The sequence below is a fragment of the Plecotus auritus genome, assembly GCF_963455305.1.
Source record: "Plecotus auritus genome assembly, chromosome: 11".
In the NCBI taxonomy this organism is placed as follows: domain Eukaryota; kingdom Metazoa; phylum Chordata; class Mammalia; order Chiroptera; family Vespertilionidae; genus Plecotus; species Plecotus auritus.
The window spans coordinates 13,054,492-13,075,458 of NC_137777.1; the positions used below are offsets into that span (position 1 = coordinate 13,054,492).

A 20,967-nucleotide genomic window follows, 5' to 3' on the forward strand; every position below is an offset into this window, starting at 1 on the left:
CGGCCGTGCGGGGTGCCCCTCATCCAGTGGCCTTCCCTCCTGGCCACGCTTACAGGTTTTCTTTTTATCAAATTTGAAAGCCTATTTAACCAGCTTTTTCATTGAAAATGAAACTATAAAAACCCACCAGGAGGATCTCTGCCTTTAAACAAAAGTGGGTCCCAGATGGTTGCAGAGATGCTGTGGTTTCTGTGAGAGACAGCAAAATTCTCCCAAACCTCCCGGGGCCCAGAGGTTCTGAAGCAAGAGTGCCGGGTGCATGGCCAGGCTGGCACATCCAGAATGCGGGCTGACCTAAATGCTGCCTCAGAGCGCTCGAGTGTCTGCTTAAAGTTGGGTGATGCTGTGGCATCAAAATAGTAATCGTGAATGTCTGTTAACCCCTCACATACGCTAAAGCAGTGGTCGGCAAACGGCGGCGCGCGAGCCACATGCGGCTCTTTGGCCCCTTGAGTGTGGCTCTTCCACAAAATACCACGGCCTGGGCGAGTCTATTTTGAAGAAGTGGCATTAGAAGAAGTTTCAGTTTAAAAAATTTGGCTCTCAAAAGAAATTTCAATCGTTGTACTATTGATATTAGGCTCTGTTGACTAATGAGTTTGCCGACCACTGCGCTAAAGAAAAGCTTGCCTCCTAATTTAGGACCCATAGTTCAGTTGAGTGTTATGTTAGCTATTGTGAAAACATTGTTTTAAATATATATATAATGGCCAGAGTATCTAGGGGATATATAATAAGTACAGCTTGGTTTTTACAGATGTATTCCTTCTAAAGAAAGCTGAAAGGAATAAATCATTGGAAAATAAATGTTTAAGAAAATGCTAAACCTCACTATTCAAATAATGCAAGTTGAAACAACAATAACAATTTTTCTTCTATCAATACAACAGGGTTGTTTGGGGTAGAGCTATAGTTCTAAATAGTTGTTCATGTTTGTGTCAGTAATAGTTCATTAAAAACTGTGGTTACAAAATATTCTTAGTGACATAGCAAAAAATATCAATTAGGATGTTTTCAGCTTAAAGTTACAAAATAGGCTTTTTAATCTTCATAGCAAGTTATGGAGGCAGACACTATTATTATTCCTATTTTACATTTATCATCTCACATAGCAAGGGGGAAGAAGTAGGTTCATTGTTGGTCAACTAAGCAACTCGATGCTCTCTGCTGCTCTGCGACGCACATGGGTTTGCCTTCCTGCCTCCGGATGGCCGCACAGGGATCTGCATATGCTCCCCTAACATCTTCCAGGACAGGAGAGAAAGGACTTTTCCCCTTATTTTCCAGGAGTACAGTCTCCCCCAGAGCCTTTTAGCAGTCTTTCCTTCCATATTATTAGCCAAGAGCCCCATGTTTATCCCTTAATCATTGCAAAAGTAACTACCAGGATTAGCTTATACCAATTGTGATACAATACTCAGTACACCTTCCCTGGGTGATTTGCTGGTTTTTGAGACCTAAACCAAGTCAGGGTTTTTAATAGCAAGGGAGGCGGGGCGGGGGGCGGGGGGGCGGGCAGCTATTTGAAATAAAACCAATGGTGTCTGCCACATTTACATTATGATGGGCAGCCTTTATCCTCTTTTTATAGTTCTAAGTTTTCTTAATCCATAGTTATTAATCGTGTAAGAGAGAGACTATCAAGGTGATTATCAGCACAGACTCTGTGCCAGGTGGGTAATATTGGGCAAGTTACTCACCATCTGCGCCTCCATTTTCTCCTTGTTAAGATGAGGAGTCATCGTAGCACCTATGTTATAAAATTGCTGTGAGATGGAAAGAGTCAATTTGTGAAAAGGCTTGTATTATTCAGGGCTTTTCAAAGAAAGAACCAGAAGATGTGTGTGTGCGCGCACAGGTATTTACACACATATATTATGTATGCACGGACGGAAGGAGCGGGAAAGATTTGTGATAAGTTGGCTCACATGATTAATGAGGTCAGGAGTCCCCAAGATTCGAGGTCTGCAAGTTAGAGACCCCATGGCCGGCATGGAGTTCAAGTCCTAAACCAGCAGGATGCTGGCCCAGGAAGAGCTGCCGTTTCAGTCCACGCCCAGTGGTCCAGTGGCCGGGAAAACCAGTGTCGCACTCTGGCAGTCGGCAGGGGGGGGGGTTCCCTCTCACTCAGGCCCCTCTGTTCAGATCCACAGTTGATTCAAGGAGGCCCCCGCACATTTGGAGGGCAGCCTGCTTCACGCATCAGCCCTCTCAGATGTTAATCTCATCCAGACAGCCTCCCAGACACACCCACACCAGACCACACTTGACCAGATCTGTGTGCCCTGCGGCCCATTCAAGTTGACACATAAAATGAACCATCGCATGCTTGGGCCTGTAACTGTGCAGTGTTTACATTAGTTATTATTTCATAATCTGAAATAATATTACAGAGAAGGAAATCCAGATGGGAAAGTCCTATTTCCCCCGTTGTGGTGCATATTCATATCATGGAAGGATTTGCTTTCTGAAAGCATTCACTTTATAAGAATAAATTTTGCATAGTCTTTTCCATTTCAGTCTATTGAAGAGATAGTTCTTCATGCCTACTATGAACTATACTCTTAGCTGACTGAAAAGTTGGATAATCCATGGGGTTAATGAGTAATTCTGTGTTTTTTATAAAGATACATGCTTCTACACTATAGGAAAAACCTGAATAAAATAAAATATAACTAGGCATCTGAGTAAAACATTGTCTTATTGCATAAGAATAGAATAAACCTTTGGAAATCAGCTTCAGGCAACAGATTGATCTCACCGTCCTCTCAGCTACCAGAGTGAAGTCTTGTTTTCGGTCCCCATCCTTTCTTTCTGCTGCCTCATTTGGGACCATTGACCACCTCCCCTTGGCCAGTCCCTTCCCGGGGCTCCCGCAGCACTGCTCTCACCTGATCCACCACCCCTTGTTCCCCAGTTCCTGCTTTGGCTTCTCACCCTGAGAAGCTCTCCCTAAAGTGTGATCAGTGGCTGGGTTTGAGCCTCTATCTCTTTTTCCAAGTGAACTATCTTTCTGTGAACATTTGCAAGTCTTTTATCTCTATCCCCACCTTCACTCTCAAGTGCATGGCCAGTGTTTCTAGCTGGACCTGCACCCCCACTCCCACCCCTATGTGTCTCTCCTTTGAATGCTGCAAAGTCCCCTCTCTCCTTTTAAGCCTCTTTTTCTTCTTGCACTCTCTAAGTTAACAGCTTTATTTTTAATTGAGTTTAGAGAGAGAGGGGAATGGATTGCTTTTAGATAGAGTGGAAGGAGGGAGGGAAAGAAAGGGAAGGAGCAAGAGAGAGAGACATTGATGAGAGAGAGAGAGACATCTATCAGTTGCCTTCCTCATGCGCCCCAACCTACAACCCTTCAGAATGGATGAAGGCCTTATTTATTTATTTATTTATTGTCTTTTAGATTATCATCTGTGGAAGACAGATCATCTGTAGTTACTTGTCTCAAAGCATAGAACTGAAAGTCGTTCAGCATTACATTGGTCACGATGGACAAGCTGTGGTTCGAGAACATTTTGACTGCCTCACAGCCAAGCAGAAGTTGCCTTCCTACATCCTGGAAAACAGTGAGCTGACGGAGCTGTGTGTGAAGGCCAAAGGAGACGAAGACTGGTCGAGGGACGTGTGCCTGGAGTCCACAGCCCCCGAGCACAGCACTGTCATCCAGGTACGAGAAGCGGCACGGTCTGGAGGAGAGCAGCTTTAAAAGGAAAACTGTCAGTATGTGCTGTACTCAGTACGGCACCTCTGATTAGAAGGTGACATATTCAGGGACTGTGAAGGACGTCTGTAATGCTGTCGGCAATAAAAATAAAAGGCGATGTATGCAAAAGGGGGGAGACCTGCAATAATGTGAAGCGGCTTTGTGTGTTGCTTCTCAGACTTCCTCCCCATCCAGGACAAGGCGTGTGTATCCGTTCCTGGCGTTCGTGTAGCCAAATGCCGCCCCTCCCAGAGGAAGGCGAGTTGTAGCTTGAAAAGGATCCTGGTGCACAGGCTTTGTGGGGGAGAAAAGAGGGTCCTCCCCACTCAGGAATCTTTGTGATGGCCTGTTACTTTTTTTTTATCTCTTCCTCAATCTCCACCATCATCACTTTCATCCCCAGAAAGGACAAATCCGCCCTTTCATTCTCCCACTCAGTCTTATACCAATCTCTCCCCGTAGAAGTCCCCTCGTCTTGATGGAAAAAGACGAGGGGACTTCCCCGTTAACTCGCTGCACATCCACTTTATGCCATAATGAAGTCTGGTTTTGCTTAGTTTCCCTTTTTATGGCTCTGTTCTATAACTTCAAACCTTTTAATCCGCCCAGCCAATATTATATCTGTGCCTTATTTTCATTAATCAGTAACCTAGGGTTTGATGGGACCCTTTTCTATGCCATGTGCAGGTGCCATCTTCAAACAGCTCCATTATTTACGTCTGGTGCACTGTTCTGACTTTGGAACCCAACTCTCAAGTGCAACAGCGAATGGTGAGTGCTTTCCAATCCTAAAATATGGTATATGACTCTGACCTTTTCTGTTCTGAAATAAATTAAGGTCAGAGTGACCCAAGGAAGAGATTTATTACAAGTTTGTTTCAGCATCAAACAGCTGGAATACTGCAACAAAGCAAATATGAAAGTTCTTCTGTCCTTTTATTTTTACAGATTGTGTTCAGCCCTCTTTTTATCATGAGGAGTCATCTTCCAGACCCCATTATCATACATTTGGAGAAAAGGAGTCTGGGATTGAGCGAAACACAAATTATTCCAGGAAAAGGGCAGGAGAAACCGCTGCAAAACGTAGAACCTGACCTTGTGCATCACCTAACATTTCAGGCAAGGTACTGGGAAAACCCTTATATTTTCCTAAGAGAAGTTCAGTAGAAAATTAACCTATTGAGGAGGAAGAGGGAAGATTGAGTTTTTTGTATGATATCTTATGAGAATGTTGTTTTAAAATTATCCTGCCTACTGTTCTCTTATTCTCTTCTATAGTTTTAAATAAAACTCAGCCTTTTTTACTAAGCTTAGAAATAAACAAGAGGGATCATCAGAAAATTTAATTGGCACATAATTTCTCTCACAGAAGAAGAGATGAATAGAGACCTCACCCAAGCACGGTTGGGGTCGGGGGAGGGGCAGGAAGAGGAAAAAGCCAGGCCCAGGTCATGCAAACACTGTCGCCAAAACCTAAAACACCAAAAATGGACTCAGCCTCACAGAAGGAGTGTCAGACTGTAACACCTTTGTCCTTGATTATTTTCCCTAAGCTGCAGACCACTTTGGAAACCTGATGTTCTTGCTTTTTCTTCCCACTTCCCAGAGAAGAAGATGATCCTTCACATTGCGCTGTTCCCATCTCAACGTGCCTCATTAAGCAGATAGCCACGAAGGCGCACCCGGGAGGTTCCGTTCACCAGATCCTTAACGACTTCTACGGGCCAGAGAAGCCCCTTTACCCCCTGTGGCCCTATAGCAGGAAGGATACTGACAGGTAATGTCCTCCAGCAGTCTTTTTCTACAAGCATTTCTCCATATTAAGTAATAAAAGACCACAACAACGTTAGATATCAAAATAAAGGGTGTGTTTGTAAAAAGAAGATACTTGCATGTGTGTATTGGATTCCGCCCTTTTATCATCCAGTAGATGTGTTTCGTAGATTACTTCACTCACAATCTGGAACTTATAACTGCATGAAAAGTTTCTCCTGGTGCGTACCCAGCATTGGATAATGGTGGTGTGAAGAGGTGTCCTCCCGGACACTGTGTCTGGGACCCTTCGCCATGTTTCATGAATCCTGAAGTCGCTGTATTTCACTGAGTCCCTTGATGTGGTCTTTGGAACAGGAACGAACAGCTCAGTCAGTGGGACAGCCCGATGCGCGTGAAGCTGTCAGTCTGGAAGCCACATGTTAGGACCCTGCTGATAGAGCTGCTCCCCTGGGCCCTGCTGATCAATCAGTCCCAGTGGGACCTCTGGCTGTTTGAAGGAGAGAAGATTGTTCTGCAGGTTCCTGCTGGCAAAATTATTATTCCTCCTAATTTTCAGGTACTATAACTTTTTTTTAACTAATAGGAATTCCTTTCTTTCAACAGCTAGCTTTTATTCTGAGGTTGCAGTTATGTTCACAGCAGAATGAATCAGATGTGGGAAACTGTCCTCCGAGATGCACATGTAAGGGGTATGGAATGTTCTTTGATATTCAGACATTTCAGACGCCCTTTGTTGCCCATCAGCAGTATTCATGTTTGAGATATCATTAACTTTGATACTTGTACTGTTACATTCTCATTTCCATTGTGTACGGGATGTTTGACAAGCATTAGAACCGGCCTGCTCAGATATATTGAGGCCAGAGAGCCATAGTCTGTGCTAACCAACCCCCTGGAGATCTGCAAGATGGTTAAGAATTGAGGATTTCTGAGCAACCATTTTTGTCAGGGCCCCCTTTTCAAATAAGTGGATTTGAATTCCATAATCACGATGCCCACCCAGTGTTGACAATAACATGGAATCATCACTGACATGGGGGGAACCTAACCACGAAACTTCACAGGAAGATTTGTGTTCCATCACAGGGAATTTTCTCAGTAAGGCTAGCTCATTTTAAAGGGCACATAAATCTATCAGAAAATAGAGTACAAGGAACACCTAAGTAACATGTTTTCCTGATAGGGAACAACTTGAGAGTTCTTTTTGGGGGGACTTCAGTTCATAAACATCTTTATTCAATTGCATTTTTAAAAAATAATCAGATGATGTTACCTTATGGAATAGGAATGTTGACCTCCATGGACCTAAAGTTGCATGTTATTCTTTTGTCAAATGAAATGAAACCTGCAGTTTTTAAGCCTTTGGTATTTATAGGGTAGTTACAGCTTGGGTTTGGTTTTATTCCCCGCTTCCATAAATATGAATTCCATCATGAATCAAAGAAAACAGTGAGGCCTAAAATAAAATGTATGCTGCCATTACAAAAAGAAAGAAAGTAGAAAAAGAAAAGAAAGAGAAAACCATAAAGGAATTTGTTTGCCTAAATAGACCTATTATATAATATAAAAAAAATTCCTGTGAATGGAGGTAAAAATATCAAAGTTAAGAGTAATATTTTATAATTGAGGCATTATTTTTCCAGGACGCTTTTCAAATTGGAATATACTGGGCAAATACAAACACTGTGCACAAGTCAGGAGCAGTTAAACTGGTTCATAACCTGACATCTCCAAAGTGGAAGGATGGAGGGAACGGAGAAGTTGTGTCACTGGACGAAGAAGGGTTTGTTGACGCTGAAATAAGACTTGGTGCTTTCCCAGGACATCAGAAGGTAGGACCAGAGTGGTGTGGCTCAGGGCAAGTAGCACGCCGTCCCCTCAGCCTGCTGAAAATGAACCCACACTTTTCTTTTTAATCCCTCTTTGGTATTACTTGTTCTAGACTAGTGGTCGGCAAACTGCGGCTCGCGAGCCACATGCGGCTCTTTGACCCCTTGAGTTTTTAGCAAAGGCCAGCTTAGGAGTACCCTAATTAAGTTAATAACAATGTACCTACCTATATAGTTTAAGTTTAAAGAATTTGGCTCTCAAAAGAAATTTCAATCGTTGTACTGTTGATATTTGGCTCTGTTGCCTAATGAGTTTGCCGACCACTGTTCTAGACAATTTATAGCAGTGAAACACGTGATTTTTTAGACCTCTCTGTTTTACAGGATTTTCCCTATGCCAGTGGTAAAAGCTGTGTCACATAATTTACTCAATAACTGCTCCAGTTCAGGACACTCAGCAGCCACTTGATGTATTCCCTGATACCCACAGATTGTAGTTGGCCTCCCTTTGGTAGAGGAGGAAGTAGAGTCGCTAACGTTCTGAGCAACAACTAAAAGGACAAAGGCATGTGTGTGTCAGGTTCTGTCCTGAGCGCAGTGACGGGCTCCATTCAGGTTTCCCATAGAACCAGTGGTCTAAGAGGGAGCGATATCCTTGCACAGGGGACTGGTACCCATGTTTTTATTTTTTATTTTTTTTTAATATATTTTATTGATTTTATACAGAGAGGAAGGGAGAGGGATAGAGAGTTAGAAACATCGATGAGAGAGAGACATCGATCAGCTGCCTCCTGCACACCCCCCACTGGGGATGTGCCTACAACCAAGGTGCATGCCCTTGACCGGAATTGAACCTGGGACCTTCAAGTCCGCAAGCCGACGCTCTATCCACCGAGCCAAACCGGTTTTGGCTGGTACCCATGTTTTTAAAGATCTGAATACAGAAACATGCTTAATCAGTTATTAATTAAATACAAATGTTCTAAAGTCTATGAAAACCAATGAAGCTGAATAATACAGTAACGAGTCATATTAAACTGCAGGTCTGAAAGTTCGCTATCCTGTTGTACCATTTCGAGGTCTCCTACTGTACTTAATCCTATCTTCGTTATTTTAGCTGTCTCAAATCAGAAAAAGAAAGGAATACTTCATGGGAGGAGTATAATTCAGTGGCCTTTCTGTGGAAAAGTTAGGTTTGACAGGCATCTTTGAAGAGTTTCTCAAGAAATGTTAGGGTCACTTGGTGACTTTTTAAAAATAAATTTCTCTGATACAAAGAAGTTGGTCTTTCTTCAATATTCAAGGCTGGTATCCATTTCCTCAAAGTTGTCTGGGCAACACATGTTTATGCTCTGCCGGCCAAAATACTGGAACATGGGTGTAAATGGCAAAGAGCTGTAAGCGTGAATCACCCAAAGTTGAATAGTTGTAAGTTGAGAACTACCATCAAAACCTGGAAAAAATGTTATGATATACAGTCAAACACCCAATATGTCCAGCACCTCACAGCGTAGCCACAGCAAAGGCTGAATAAATGTTTGTGAATGAATGAATGAACTGTTGGAAAATTTATTTTATATTTTTATATCTCATTTTTCTTTAGCAGTGATTCTCAAACTTTTTATTCTCAGGACCCCTTAAAATTACTGAGGACCTCCCAAAATCTTTTACTTATGTGGATTATACCTATTGATATTTATCAAATTAGAAATCAAATTAAAACACAAGGATACACATACGTTCCATTAGTCATGAAAGTGATGACATCATACATCCTATAACCCTAGAAAACTCCATTTGTGCACTCAGGAGAGAATTAGAGTGAAAAGGACACAGCACCTTAGTATTATTATAAAGACAGTGTTGACCTTTGGACCCCTCCAAGGATCTCAAAGACACCCCCTCCCACCATGGGGCCCCAGACCACATTTTTAGAACTGCTGTCCTGATAGTGCCACTTGCTAGGTGGATACCTTTAGGCAATAATATCTTCTCTGAGCACCAGTTCCTGTAACATGGTAAGGTCATGAAATGATACCTGTAGTGATTAAGAGCAGCACCATGGAACCAGACTGCATGGTTTCCCACCCTCTTTATATTTGCGACTTTAGGCGAGTTACTTAGCCTCTTTTTTTTTTAATTTCTTTATTGATTAAGGTATTACATATGTGTCCTTATTCCCCCATTACCGCCCACCTCCCACTCATGCCCCCACCCCCCTGGTGTCCATGTCCATTGATTAGGCTTACATGCATGCATAGAAGTCCTTTGGTTGATCTTTGCCCCTTACACCCACCCTCCCCTACCTTCCCTGAGGTTTGACGTTCTGATTGATGTTTCTCTATCTCTGGATCTGTTTATGTTGTTCATTATATTCCACAAATGAGTGAGATCATGTGATATTTATCTTTCTCTGCCTGGCTTATTTCACTTAGCATAATGCTCTCCATCTCCATCCATGTTGTTGCAAATGGTAAGAACTCCTTCTTTTTTACCGCAGCGTAGTATTCCATTGTGTAGATGTTCCACAGTTTTCTGATCCAGTCATCTGCTGATGGGCACTTAGGCTGTTTCCAAATCTTAGCTATGGTGAATTGTGCTGCTATGAACATAGGGGTGCATATATCCTTTTTGATTCGTGTTTCTAGTTCTTGGGATATATTCCTAGAAGTGGGATCACTGGGTCAAATGGGAGTTCCATTTTCAGTTTTTTGAGGAAACTCCATACTGTTCTCCACAGTGGCTGCACAAGTCTGCATTCCCACCAGCAGTGCACGGGAGTTCCTTTTTCTCCGCATCCTCGCCAGCACTTGTCATATGTTGATTTGTTGATAATAGCCATTCTGACAGGTATGAGATGGTACCACATTGTTGTTTTGATTTGCATCTCTCTCTGATGATTAGTGACTTTGAGCAGGTTTTCATATGTCTCTTCCTTCTGTCTTTCGAAAAGTGTCTATTTAGATCAGTGCCCATTTTTTGATTGGGTTGTTTATCTTCTTTTTATTAAGCTGCATGAGTTCCCTGTAAATGTTGGAGATTAAACCCTTATCGTTGATATCATTGGCAAATATGTTCTCCCATGCAGTGGGCTTTCTTGTTGTTTTATTGATGGTCTCCTTTGCTGTGCAAAAGCTTTTTATTTTGATGTAGTCCCATTGGTTTATTTTCTCTTTAGTTTCCATTGCCCTAGGAGCAGTATCAGTGAAGAAATTGCTTCGGCATATGTCAGAGATTTTTCTGCCTGTGGATTCCTCTAGTATTTTTATGGTTTCATCGTATGTTTAAGTCCTTGATCCATTTGGGGTTTATTTTTGTGTATGGTGTAAGTTGGTGGTCTAGTTTCATTTTTTTGCATGTATCTGTCCAATTTTCCCAACACCATTTATTGAAGAGACTGTCTTGACTCCATTGTATGTTCATGCCTCCTTTGTCAAATATTAATTGAGCGTACTGATTTGGGTCAATTTCTGGGTTCTCTATTCTATTCCATTGATCTATATGTCTGTTCTTGTGCCAGTACCAGGCAGTTTTGAGAACAGTGGCTTTGTAATACAGCTTGAAATCTGATATTGAGATCCCACCTACTTTGTTCTTCTTTCTCAGGCTATTTGGGGTCTTTTTTTATTCCAGATGAATTTTTGGAGAGTTCTTTCTAGGTCTGTGAAATATGCCGTTGGTATTTTAATGGGGAGTGCATTGAATCTATAGATTTCTTTGGGTAGTATGGACATTTTAATGATGTTGATTCTACCAATCCTTGAACACGGTATGTTCTTCCATCTGTTTACGTCTTCCTCTATCTCTTTTTTCAGTGTCCTGTAGTTTTCTGCATATAGGTCTTTTACCTCCTTAGTTAAGTTTATTCCTAGGTATCTTAATTTTTTTGTTGCGATGGTAAATGGGATTGCTTTTTGAGTCTCTATTTCTGAAGGTTCGCTATTGGTGTATAGAAATGCCATAGATTTCTTGGCATTAATTTTGTATCCTGCTACATTGCCGAATTCATTTATTAAGTCTATTAGTTTTTTGATGGAGTCTTTCGGGTTTTTTATGTACAATATCATGTCATCTGCAAATAAGGACAGCTTTACTTCTTCTTTTCCAATTTGGATGCCTTTTATTTCTTCTTCTTGTCTAATTGCAATGGCTAATACTTCCAGTACTATGTCAAACAGGAGTGGTGAGAGTGGGCATCCCTGTCTTGTCCTGTTCTTAGGGGAAATGGTTTTAGTTTTTGCCCGTTGAGTATGATGTTAGCTATGGGTTTATCATATATAGCTTTTATTATGTTGAGGTATGATCCTTCTATTCCCACCTTGTTGAGAGTTTTTATCAAGAAAGGGTGTTGGATTTTGTCAAATGCTTTTTCTGCATCAATTGATATGACTGTGATTTTTATCTATTTGTTTATGTGATGTATCACGTTTATTGATTTGCGGATATTGTACCATCCTTGCATTCCTGGGATAAATCCTCCTTGGTCATGGTGTATGATCTTTCTGATGTAGTGCTGGATCTGATTTGCTAGAATTTTGTTGAGGAATTTGGCATCTATGTTCATGAGGGATATTGGCCTGTAATTCTCCTTCATTGTGTTGTCTTTATCTGGTTTTGGTATTAGGGTGATGCTGGCTTCATAGAAGGAGCTTGGAAGAGTTCCTTTCTCTTGAAATTTTTGGAATAGTCTGAGGAGGATAGGTTTTAGTTCTTCCTTAAATGTTTGGTAAAACTCCCCTGTGAGGCTGTCTGGCCCCGGGCTTTTGTTTCCTGGAAGCTTTTTGATGACTGCTTCCATTTCTTCCATAGTTATTGGCCTATTGAGATGTTTAGATTCTTCCTGATTGAGTTTTGGAAGGTTATATTTTTCTAGGAATATGTCCATTTGCTCCAGGTTGTCCAATTTGTTGGAATAGAGTTGTTCATAGTATTTTTTAACAATCCTTTGTATTTCGGTGGGGTCTGTTATTTCACCTCTTTCATTTCTGATTTTGTTTATTTGGGTCCTCTCTCTTTGCTTCTTGGTGAGCCTGGCTAGAGGTTCATCAGTCTTGTTTATCCTTTCAAAGAACCAGCTCTTGGTTTTGTTGATCTTTTGGTTTTTGTTTTTTTTGGGGGTGGTCATAGGCAAGAGACTTTGCCTATGACCCAACATATGGTCTATCTTTGAAAATGACCCATGTGCACTTGAGAAGAATGTATATTCTGTGGCTTTGGGGTGAAATGTTCTGAAGATGTCAATTAATTCCATCTGGTCTAGTGAGTCATTTAGGATGTTTCTTTGCTGATTTTTTGTTTAGAGGATTTGTCCAATGGTGATAGTGGGGTATTAAAGTCTCCTACTATGATTGTATTGCTGTCAATCTCTTCTTTGATATCCTCCAGGAGTTTTTTTATGTATTTGGGTGCTCCTGTATCGGGTTCATATATGTTTACCAGAGTTATTTCTTCTTGTTGGATTGCTCCCTTTAGTATTATGAAGTGGCCTTCCTTATCTCTTGTTATGTCCTTCACTTTGAGATCTAATTTGTCAGATATAAGTATCGCTACCCCAGCTTTTTTTTCATTTCCATTCGCCTGGAAGACCTTTCTCCATCCCTTCACCCTCAGTCTGTGTGCGTCTTTTTTTCTGAGGTTGGTTTCTTGTAGACAGCAGATATATGGGTCGTGTTTTCTTATCCAATCCATTACCCTATGTCTTTTGATTGGGACATTTAATCCATTTACATTTAAAGTTATTATTGATAGGTACTTATTTGTCACCATTTTTATTCTTTACCCGTGTTCCTTCTTCGCTTCCTATTTCTTTTTTTTACAGCAGACCCTTAAGCATTTCTGGCATTGCTGGTTTGGTGATAATAAATTCCCTTAGTCCTTTTTTGTCTGTGAAGCTCCTGATTTCACCTTCAATTTTGATTGATAGCCTTGCTGGGTACAGTATTCTTGGATTCAGACCCTTCCTTTGCATGACTTTGTATATTTCATTCCATTCCCTTCTGGCCTGATGAGTTTCTGTTGAGAAATCAGTTGCTAGTCTGATGGGGGTTCCTTTGTAGGTAACTTTCTGTCTCTCTGTGGCTGCTTTTAAGATTCTTACTTTGTCGTTGGTGTTTGCCAGTTTAATTATAATGTGCCTTGGCGTCAATCTTTTGGGTTTCATTTTGCTTGGGACTCTGTGAGCTTCTTGGATTTGTGTGGGGTTTTTCTTCCCTATATCAGGGAAGTTTTCTGTCATTATTTCTTCAAACAGGTTTTCTATTCCTTGCTCTGTTTCCTCTCCTTCTGGAACCCCTATTATGCGGATGTTGTTTTGTTTCGTGTTGTCCCAAAGTTCCCTTAGGCTCTCCTCCTGCTTTTTAATTTTTTTTTCTAGAAGCTGCTCTACTTGGGTATTTTTCCCTACCTTGTGTTCTAGCTCACTGATGCCATCCTCTGCTTCTTCTAGTCTACTCTTGATGCTTTCTATTGAATTCTTTACAACAGCGATGTCATTTTTCATTTCTTCTTGGTTCTTCTTCATTTCCTCTTGGTTCTTACTCATATTGTCGAATTTACCTTTCATTCTTTTCGGCCACCTTATGACCATTTCTCTGAATTCTTTCTCTGGCAGGTTGCTTGCCTCCATTTCGTTTACTTCCTTTTCTGGTGATGCCTGCTTTTCTTTCATGTGCGGGCTGTTTCTTTGTCTCTTCATGGTCTCTCTTCTCCGTGTGTCTGGTTATGTAGTTCTCTCTCTCTATGTTAGCACTATGGCCACTGCATCATTCAACACACTCTCCCCAAACAAGAGTGTGTACAGGTCAGAGTCCACATGCAGCTCATGGAAGATGGCCAGAACTGTCACTGTGGCTGAGGCGCGGGAGAAGGTGTGGACTTGTGGAATCTGGGGAGAGTAGGTGGTGGTCCAGGAGAGGTGGTAGCAAGTCTCTACTTAACCTCTTTATACCTCATTTTCCTCGTCTGTAAAATGGGGATAAGAGTAACAACTCCATGTGGCTGTTGTGAGGGTTCTGTGAGTTAATATGCATTGAAGTACTTATAGGTAGCCACAGAAGGCACTACATGAGGGCCAATCATTATGATTTCATTAGCAGCAGCATCATTGAAGTTCCCGGAACTCCCCTTGGTCTGTGGTAGGCATTCAGCGAGACAGCTGTTCTCATGCACATGAGGAAGAGGAGGAAGAATGTTTCATTGAATTCTTTATGTTGAAAAAGATGAGTGGCATTTGTTTACATAAAGGTGCTTTATAAATAAATATTTTGTGAGGGAATAACTTGAAAGCAAGTCTCTACTGGTCACTACACAGTGGCAGCAAAACTAACTGGTTTGCTGAAGCACCCTGTTGTGGAGTAACTAGGGCCAGGGCATTTTTGAAACTGCGAGGGGACTCTATTAAATACTCTGGAGCAGAAGGTAACATTGGTACTGACCTGGGAAACCCAATGGTAAAATGACCTTTCAAAAATAATCAGGAGATTTCTATATGCCTTACAAGGTTTTCAAGTGTACTCTTTCCCCAATTTCTTGCAGTTGTGTCAGTTCTGCATTTCCTCCATGGTACAGCAGGGTATACAGATCATTCAGATTGAAGACAAGACTACAGTAATCAATAATACCCCATATCAAATATTTTATAAACCACAGTTATCTGTCGCCAAGCCCCATTCTGAAATAGAGGTAAGTAATTCTCAATGTGATTGGCTTGTCTTAAGTTTCAATAAGTTACAATAAAGTAGGATCAACTTTTTTAAATCTAGAACAAATAAAAAGCTAATGCTGAATATAGGTAAAGAGAAATGCATTTGTTCTTGCTTTAATTAAAACTGTGGATGTCATGGTCAGTGCTTGCAAGGTAATTAACAAGCAGAAACATCCGGACACAGCGCGGAGTCACTGCCTGCCCCATCCGCTGGGAGGCCGCAGCACAGGCTCGCTCGCTCGGGGCCAGAGCCCCACCAGCAGGAAGTCCTCCTGAGGACTGGCTCGCAGGTCTCGGGGAACATCTGCCTTGCAGGCTGCGGCTGCGGCACCTGGAGAAGCCTGTGAGCACAGGACAGGGCCCAGCTGCGCCACAGCTGGGAGCAGCGAGTTCATTCCACGTCCACCAGGAGAGTAAATGTGAAAATGTACCAACTCGTTTATGTCAACATCTCCATGGCAGAATACGCGGGAAACAAATCCAAGGAGGATTTTTATTCAGTTCTTTATATAGTTAAAGTGAAGTTACATTTAGAGAGAAGGAAGATATTTTAAAAGGACTTAAATAAAGAGCATTCTAAATGGTAGCTGTTGTTTTATGCTATTGAAACTATCGTGTAGAAAAGTATTATCTTTCGTTACCTTTGTCTGCATTCACCGTTATCCCTTACTTTCAGCTCCTAAATACTACATTAGAACAGTAAAATTCGGATGAAAGTCTTATTTTTCTATGTTTACCATGAATTGCAGTATTTACAAAAATGTCAGAATAGTACATTTTTATCTTGGGTCATTGAAGTGTTGTTAAATAGGTAACCAACCCAGCCGGTATGGCTCAGTGGTTGAACATCGACCTATGAACCGGGAGGTCGCAGTTCGATTCCTAGTCAGGGTATATGCCCGGGTTGCGGGCTCGATCCCCAGTGGAGCACATGCAGGAGGCAGCTGATTGATGTTTCTCTCCTAAAAAATCAATAAAATCATATTAATAAATAAGTAGGTGACCAGAAGTACCCAGAGGTCAATAACACTTGCGTTGTAGGGAAGGGATTTGACAATAAATTCTGCTTCTCCCCACCCAGGGGCTTCCTGAAGCATTGGGTCAGGGCCACCCCCAGATTACATGGTTATGGTTTCTTAGACGCCTTGCTAGAAAAAGCTTAACTTCTCTGTGTCACTGTGGTAAATGTGCTTTCTGCATCGTCTGTTCTTCTTTTCAGTATTTTCACGTTCCCGACAGCACGACCTTCAGCATTTGCCCAGGTGGCAAGCAGCCTGCGGTGAGCTGCAGCTCCCTTCCTTGCTGGGACTTAATGCCTGACCTCAGCCAGTCAGTGCTGGATGCATCTCTGCTTCAGAAACAGATCTCTCTGGCCTTCTCTCCGGCCACAGGTGCCGACAGCTCCCAGTGCTGGAGCCTGCCGGCGGTGGTCCGACAGGAGTTTCCCAGGCAGAGTGTGGCAGTGCCCTTCGGGAGCCGCAGGGAAGACGGGTTCTGTACCAGGTAGCTTACACTATGGGAATGCCCTGCTTTGCTTGTCACTACAGCTGTCGGTCCAGGTGTGGAAAGAGACAGGAGACTAATGGCCACGTTCACCATGTGGAAAGCTAGGGTTCACTTTTATTTTTGACAGCTCCGAGACAGAGCATACCACTGGACAAATGTGAGGACCACGTGTGGGTGGCCCCACCAGACGGCTGATGAGATTCTCCCCCAGGCGGCCCCTCTGGGGCAGATGACCGTGTCTGTTCCCCCGAGTAACAGCAGCACTGCATCACAAGGAAAAGACCGCCCTCTTTTTGACCGCTTAGCCTCTGTCAAATGAGAGGAAATAAGGGTTAAAATATAAGAGTCGAGTTGGAAAACCTTTTTCTTTTCCCATATCTTATTTTAAAATGGAATTTTTCTCAAAAAAGTCATTAAGAGAGATAAATTAGACAAACACAAGTTACAGAAGACTGTTCTGTGGTCGTTCCTGCACACAAGTTACCAATTATGCAGATAACCACCTCAGACTCAAGCCAGCTTGTGTTGCTTGCACTACGTCCTCTCTGTAGCTGCCGGGGAAAACTTAGATATGCCATACATAAAAGTACAACAGAAAACGTGACCGCAGGAGAGGTACCTTATTCCCATGAGGACGGCTTTATAGACATTACCTGAGATGTTAGTCATCCGAACGTGGCGATGCATTATTTCTGGTAGTAATACTTTAACAGGGGTGGGCAAACTTTTTGACTCGAGGGTCACAATGGGTTCTTAAACTGGACCGGAGGGCCGGAACAAAAGCATGGATGGAGTGTTTGTGTGAACTGATATAAATTCAAAGTAAAGGAGCGGAGGGGAGAGCAAGAGAACCGGATAGAACAGCCGGATCAAGCCCGCGGGCCGTAGTTTGCCCACCGCTGCTTTAGAAGATAACTTCCTCACTCACTTTACCAACAGGAAAGCCTCTTCCCCACATGCATGCATCCCTTCTTCTTTCACAACATCCAGCCTCATCCTTGTTTTATGCACCCTTTCATCCCTCCCTCCGCAGAGGAGTGGCCATCCTTCCATTCTGATTGGAGAAGTGAAGTGTGGCGAGTTTTAGGAAGTGTTTTTGAAAGTGATGTGAGCCTGTGTCTAGAAAACAAAGCTTATTTCTTAAACTTGAAAACAAAATTAAAGCGTTTTTTTTTGTTTTGTTTTTTTAATATATTTTATTGATATTTTACAGAGAGGAAGGGAGAGGGATAGAGAGCTAGAAACATCGATGAGAGAGAAACATCGATCAGCTGCCTCCTACACACCTCCCACTGGGGATGTGCCCGCAACCAAGGTACATGCCCTTGACCGGAATTGAACCCGGGACCCTTCAGTCCGCAGGCCGACGCTCTATCCACTGAGCCAAATTGGTTTCGGCCAAAATTAAAGTTTTTATTTGAAACTTTAAAATTCTAAGACATAATTTAATTAAAATAATTTAATCTTATTCTTAACTATTAAGCGAGAGGTTAGATTTTAAGTCCCGTATGTTAGTGCGGGCCCCAGTTTTCGTGGCCGTCCGAAAGAAAATTCTCTGAGGTTGGCTTGCTCCACTCTTTCGAAATCAAGCTGGGCGGAGAACTTTGGTGCGGACTCAGGGACAGCACTCTGAAAGGGAACTCACTGCCTGCTGCCCCCGCCCCTCTTTCCTCTCCGCAGTCGAACATGCACATCTTGTGGTGGTGGTGTTGGGATTTCCCCAAATGCCAATGGACAGTTCTCTTTGGCGTTTCAGACAAATACAGTCTTCAGGAAGGACTCAGACACTGGTGAACGGGATAAATGGTGAATGGGAAATTACATATTTGGCAAATATCTGATTTATTTGATTAATTTAAACAATCAATCTATGTAATTTAAACTTCAGAGAGAATTTGTTCCTGCTGTTGTTTGGTAGTTTATTAGGTCTAAATTGGAAACATTTTCTCCATCTGTTGTAGAGAGCAGCCTAACGCACACAGCAGTGCTGGTGCCGAATAATCCAGCTTTGTTGTTGGTAGTCAAAATAGAGATCCTGCAAAGTGTGATGATTGTAGACCAGTGCCCATTATGAGCCTGCCCACCTCTAGGAAAAAAAAAGAGCAAGTACCCGAATTCTCTAGGCGTCCTGCTAAAAGCACTGCACTCCTCCTCTGCCCAAATTCACCGGGCACTGGAGGAGAAAGCGCCCTGTCTGCAAAGTGGAGGCTCAGGCGCACTGAGGGGAAAACAGCCGGAGGAAGGCCAGCAGGAGGTTACCTGTCATTCTCTCTGAGCGGTAGAAGTTGGGGTCTTATTCTTCTAAATAGGTTTTCACATTTAAACAGTAGGTTACAATGAACTGTTTTCCGGAAAAGATCAGTAAACCTATAATTAATACATGGCAGTTAATATATAAGAAGATGTCTTTCTTTCTCTAGAAAACATTCCTCTGATTTATAAAAGAGAAGGACTGTAGAGTTCTGCCTAAAAATACGTGAGGCTGCCATCCAGCATATTAAGTACCGTGCAAATCGAAGTAAACATGGATTAGGAGAAAAAGCATAAATTTATTTCTAAACCATTTCTGTCATCTGATTTGATTCTGTTCTAGGGCTATTGCACTGACATATCAAGAACACTTTGGAGTGACTTATTTAACCTTCTCAGAAGACCCTTGTCCTCGAATAATTTTCCACAACAGATGTCCAGTAACAGTAGTGATAAAGGAAAATATTAAAGGTATATTTTATAGCATTGAATTTAAATGATACAAAACTTCATTTTTTTCCGGAGGATTTTGACTTAGTAGTTGTGATCCTTTGAAGAATGGTTAAATAGAAGTATTATTTCTCCCTAGTTATAAAGTTTTTCTTGCCACACTCTGTTTAATATCCCTGAGTTTGTTTTAAAGGCCTAAGCCTCCATATGCCTTTTTTTATATTTTTATACCTATTTTTATATTTTCTTTAAATTGAATAAGACCTTTTCTCTATTGATATTTGTGAAGGCCTTCCTCTAGAGAGTAACAGAGTATAAAACATTTAATTTTCATTTGGTCAATAAAAATTATATTTACAAATAATATCTCAGCAACATGGCTTTTTAACCAAGAACTGTATGTTTATTGACCAAATATGAGTGGTCATTAGGGTTATCTAAGCTTATAGCTCTGAAAACAAATATCAGTAAAACTAAAATAAATTTTAAATATGTAAATTATTTTTTTTAGATATTCCAAAGTTTGAGGTTTATTGCAGAAAAGTCCCCTCTGAGTGCTCAGTCCATCATGAGCTTTATCATCAGATTTCCAGTTACCCAGACTGCAAGACCAGAGACCTCCTCCCCAGCCTCCTGTTGAGGGTGGAACTCCAGGAGGACATGACGACTGAGTGGAGCGATGCCATTGACATCAACAGTCAGGGAACGCAGGTAGGTCAGTGAGCCGTGCGGTCCTGCTACTGCCTGAAGGAGAGTTCCCTTTTCTGAGGGTTCGGTGGTTTTCTGTTTTTAAGCATAGTTTTCTAAATGCTGAACTTCATGTTTCTGTGTTAGGGCACGTGTGTATTCGTTTTTACATCCTCCTGTTAGAAATTCTCAAATACAAGTGCAGCGTATGTATCTCTAAAGTATTCTATACAGCTGCTTATCAGAGGGGCACTTGGAAAAGAAGCCCACCTTAGGTCTAGTGCAAGGTCAAAAACGAAATGAATTGTTGGACTTCTCTCATAGAAGGTAGTCCAACTGGCCAGATGTTAAGACAATATAATGACAACCGTATATCAATTCCCTCTTTTGAAGGTGTACTAATTTTATTTATTTACTTATTTACTTACTCAGTCTTCACCTGAGGATATGTGATTTTTAGAGAGAAACATCAGTTGGTTGCCTCCCGTATGCGCCCCAACTGGGGATTGAACCCACAGCCCTAGGTATGTGTCCCAAGCCCTCAGCCTTCTTTGTGTATAGGATTATGTTCCAATGAACCAAGCCACCCGACCAGGGCAAAAGTTTACTAATTTTAAAATATATATTTTTGCCCTAACCGGTTTGGCTCAGTGGATAGAGCATCGGCCTGCGGACTCAAGGGTCCCTGGTTCGATTCCGGTCAAGGGCATATACCTTGGTTGCGGACACATACCCAGTAGGGAGTGTGCAGGAGGCAGCTGATCGATGTTTCTCTCTCAACGATGTTTCTAAATCTCTATCCCTCTCCCTTTCTCTCTGTAAAAATCAATAAAATATATTTAAATATATATGTATATATATATTTGCGCCTAGTAGCCTATAAAATTTTGCAAATATAAGTAGAGTTTAAAAATCCTGAACAGATAAAAGGTCCTGACTTTGTCCCTATCTTACTCTGGATATTAATCGGTGTTATTTTTATTGAAAATGGCACATGAATTAAAATTTGCCATTTGTTATATATAATTAGTGGCATTCACCATGTCGTACAGCCATCACCACAT

The 20,967-nt window shown here is 41.8% G+C and overlaps 1 protein-coding gene across 3 annotated transcripts in view; it reads left to right on the forward strand.

Moving 5' to 3' along the window:
* The window catches only part of VPS13B (vacuolar protein sorting 13 homolog B), a 635,560-nt gene that overhangs the window by 578,572 nt on the left and 36,021 nt on the right, over positions 1 to 20,967 (forward strand). For all 3 annotated transcript variants that reach the window (XR_013959339.1, XM_080646974.1, XM_080646975.1), the window contains exons 45-54: positions 3,404 to 3,667; positions 4,391 to 4,474; positions 4,652 to 4,827; positions 5,310 to 5,480; positions 5,834 to 6,035; positions 7,123 to 7,311; positions 14,842 to 14,988; positions 16,230 to 16,513; positions 19,110 to 19,237; positions 19,728 to 19,927. Coding sequence is in view for 2 of the 3 variants with exons in the window: in XM_080646974.1 (XP_080503100.1) it covers positions 3,404 to 3,667; positions 4,391 to 4,474; positions 4,652 to 4,827; positions 5,310 to 5,480; positions 5,834 to 6,035; positions 7,123 to 7,311; positions 14,842 to 14,988; positions 16,230 to 16,513; positions 19,110 to 19,237; positions 19,728 to 19,927 (1,845 nt within the window). In the remaining variant the exon portion in view is untranslated. The remainder of the gene's footprint in view (positions 1 to 3,403; positions 3,668 to 4,390; positions 4,475 to 4,651; positions 4,828 to 5,309; positions 5,481 to 5,833; positions 6,036 to 7,122; positions 7,312 to 14,841; positions 14,989 to 16,229; positions 16,514 to 19,109; positions 19,238 to 19,727; positions 19,928 to 20,967) is intronic.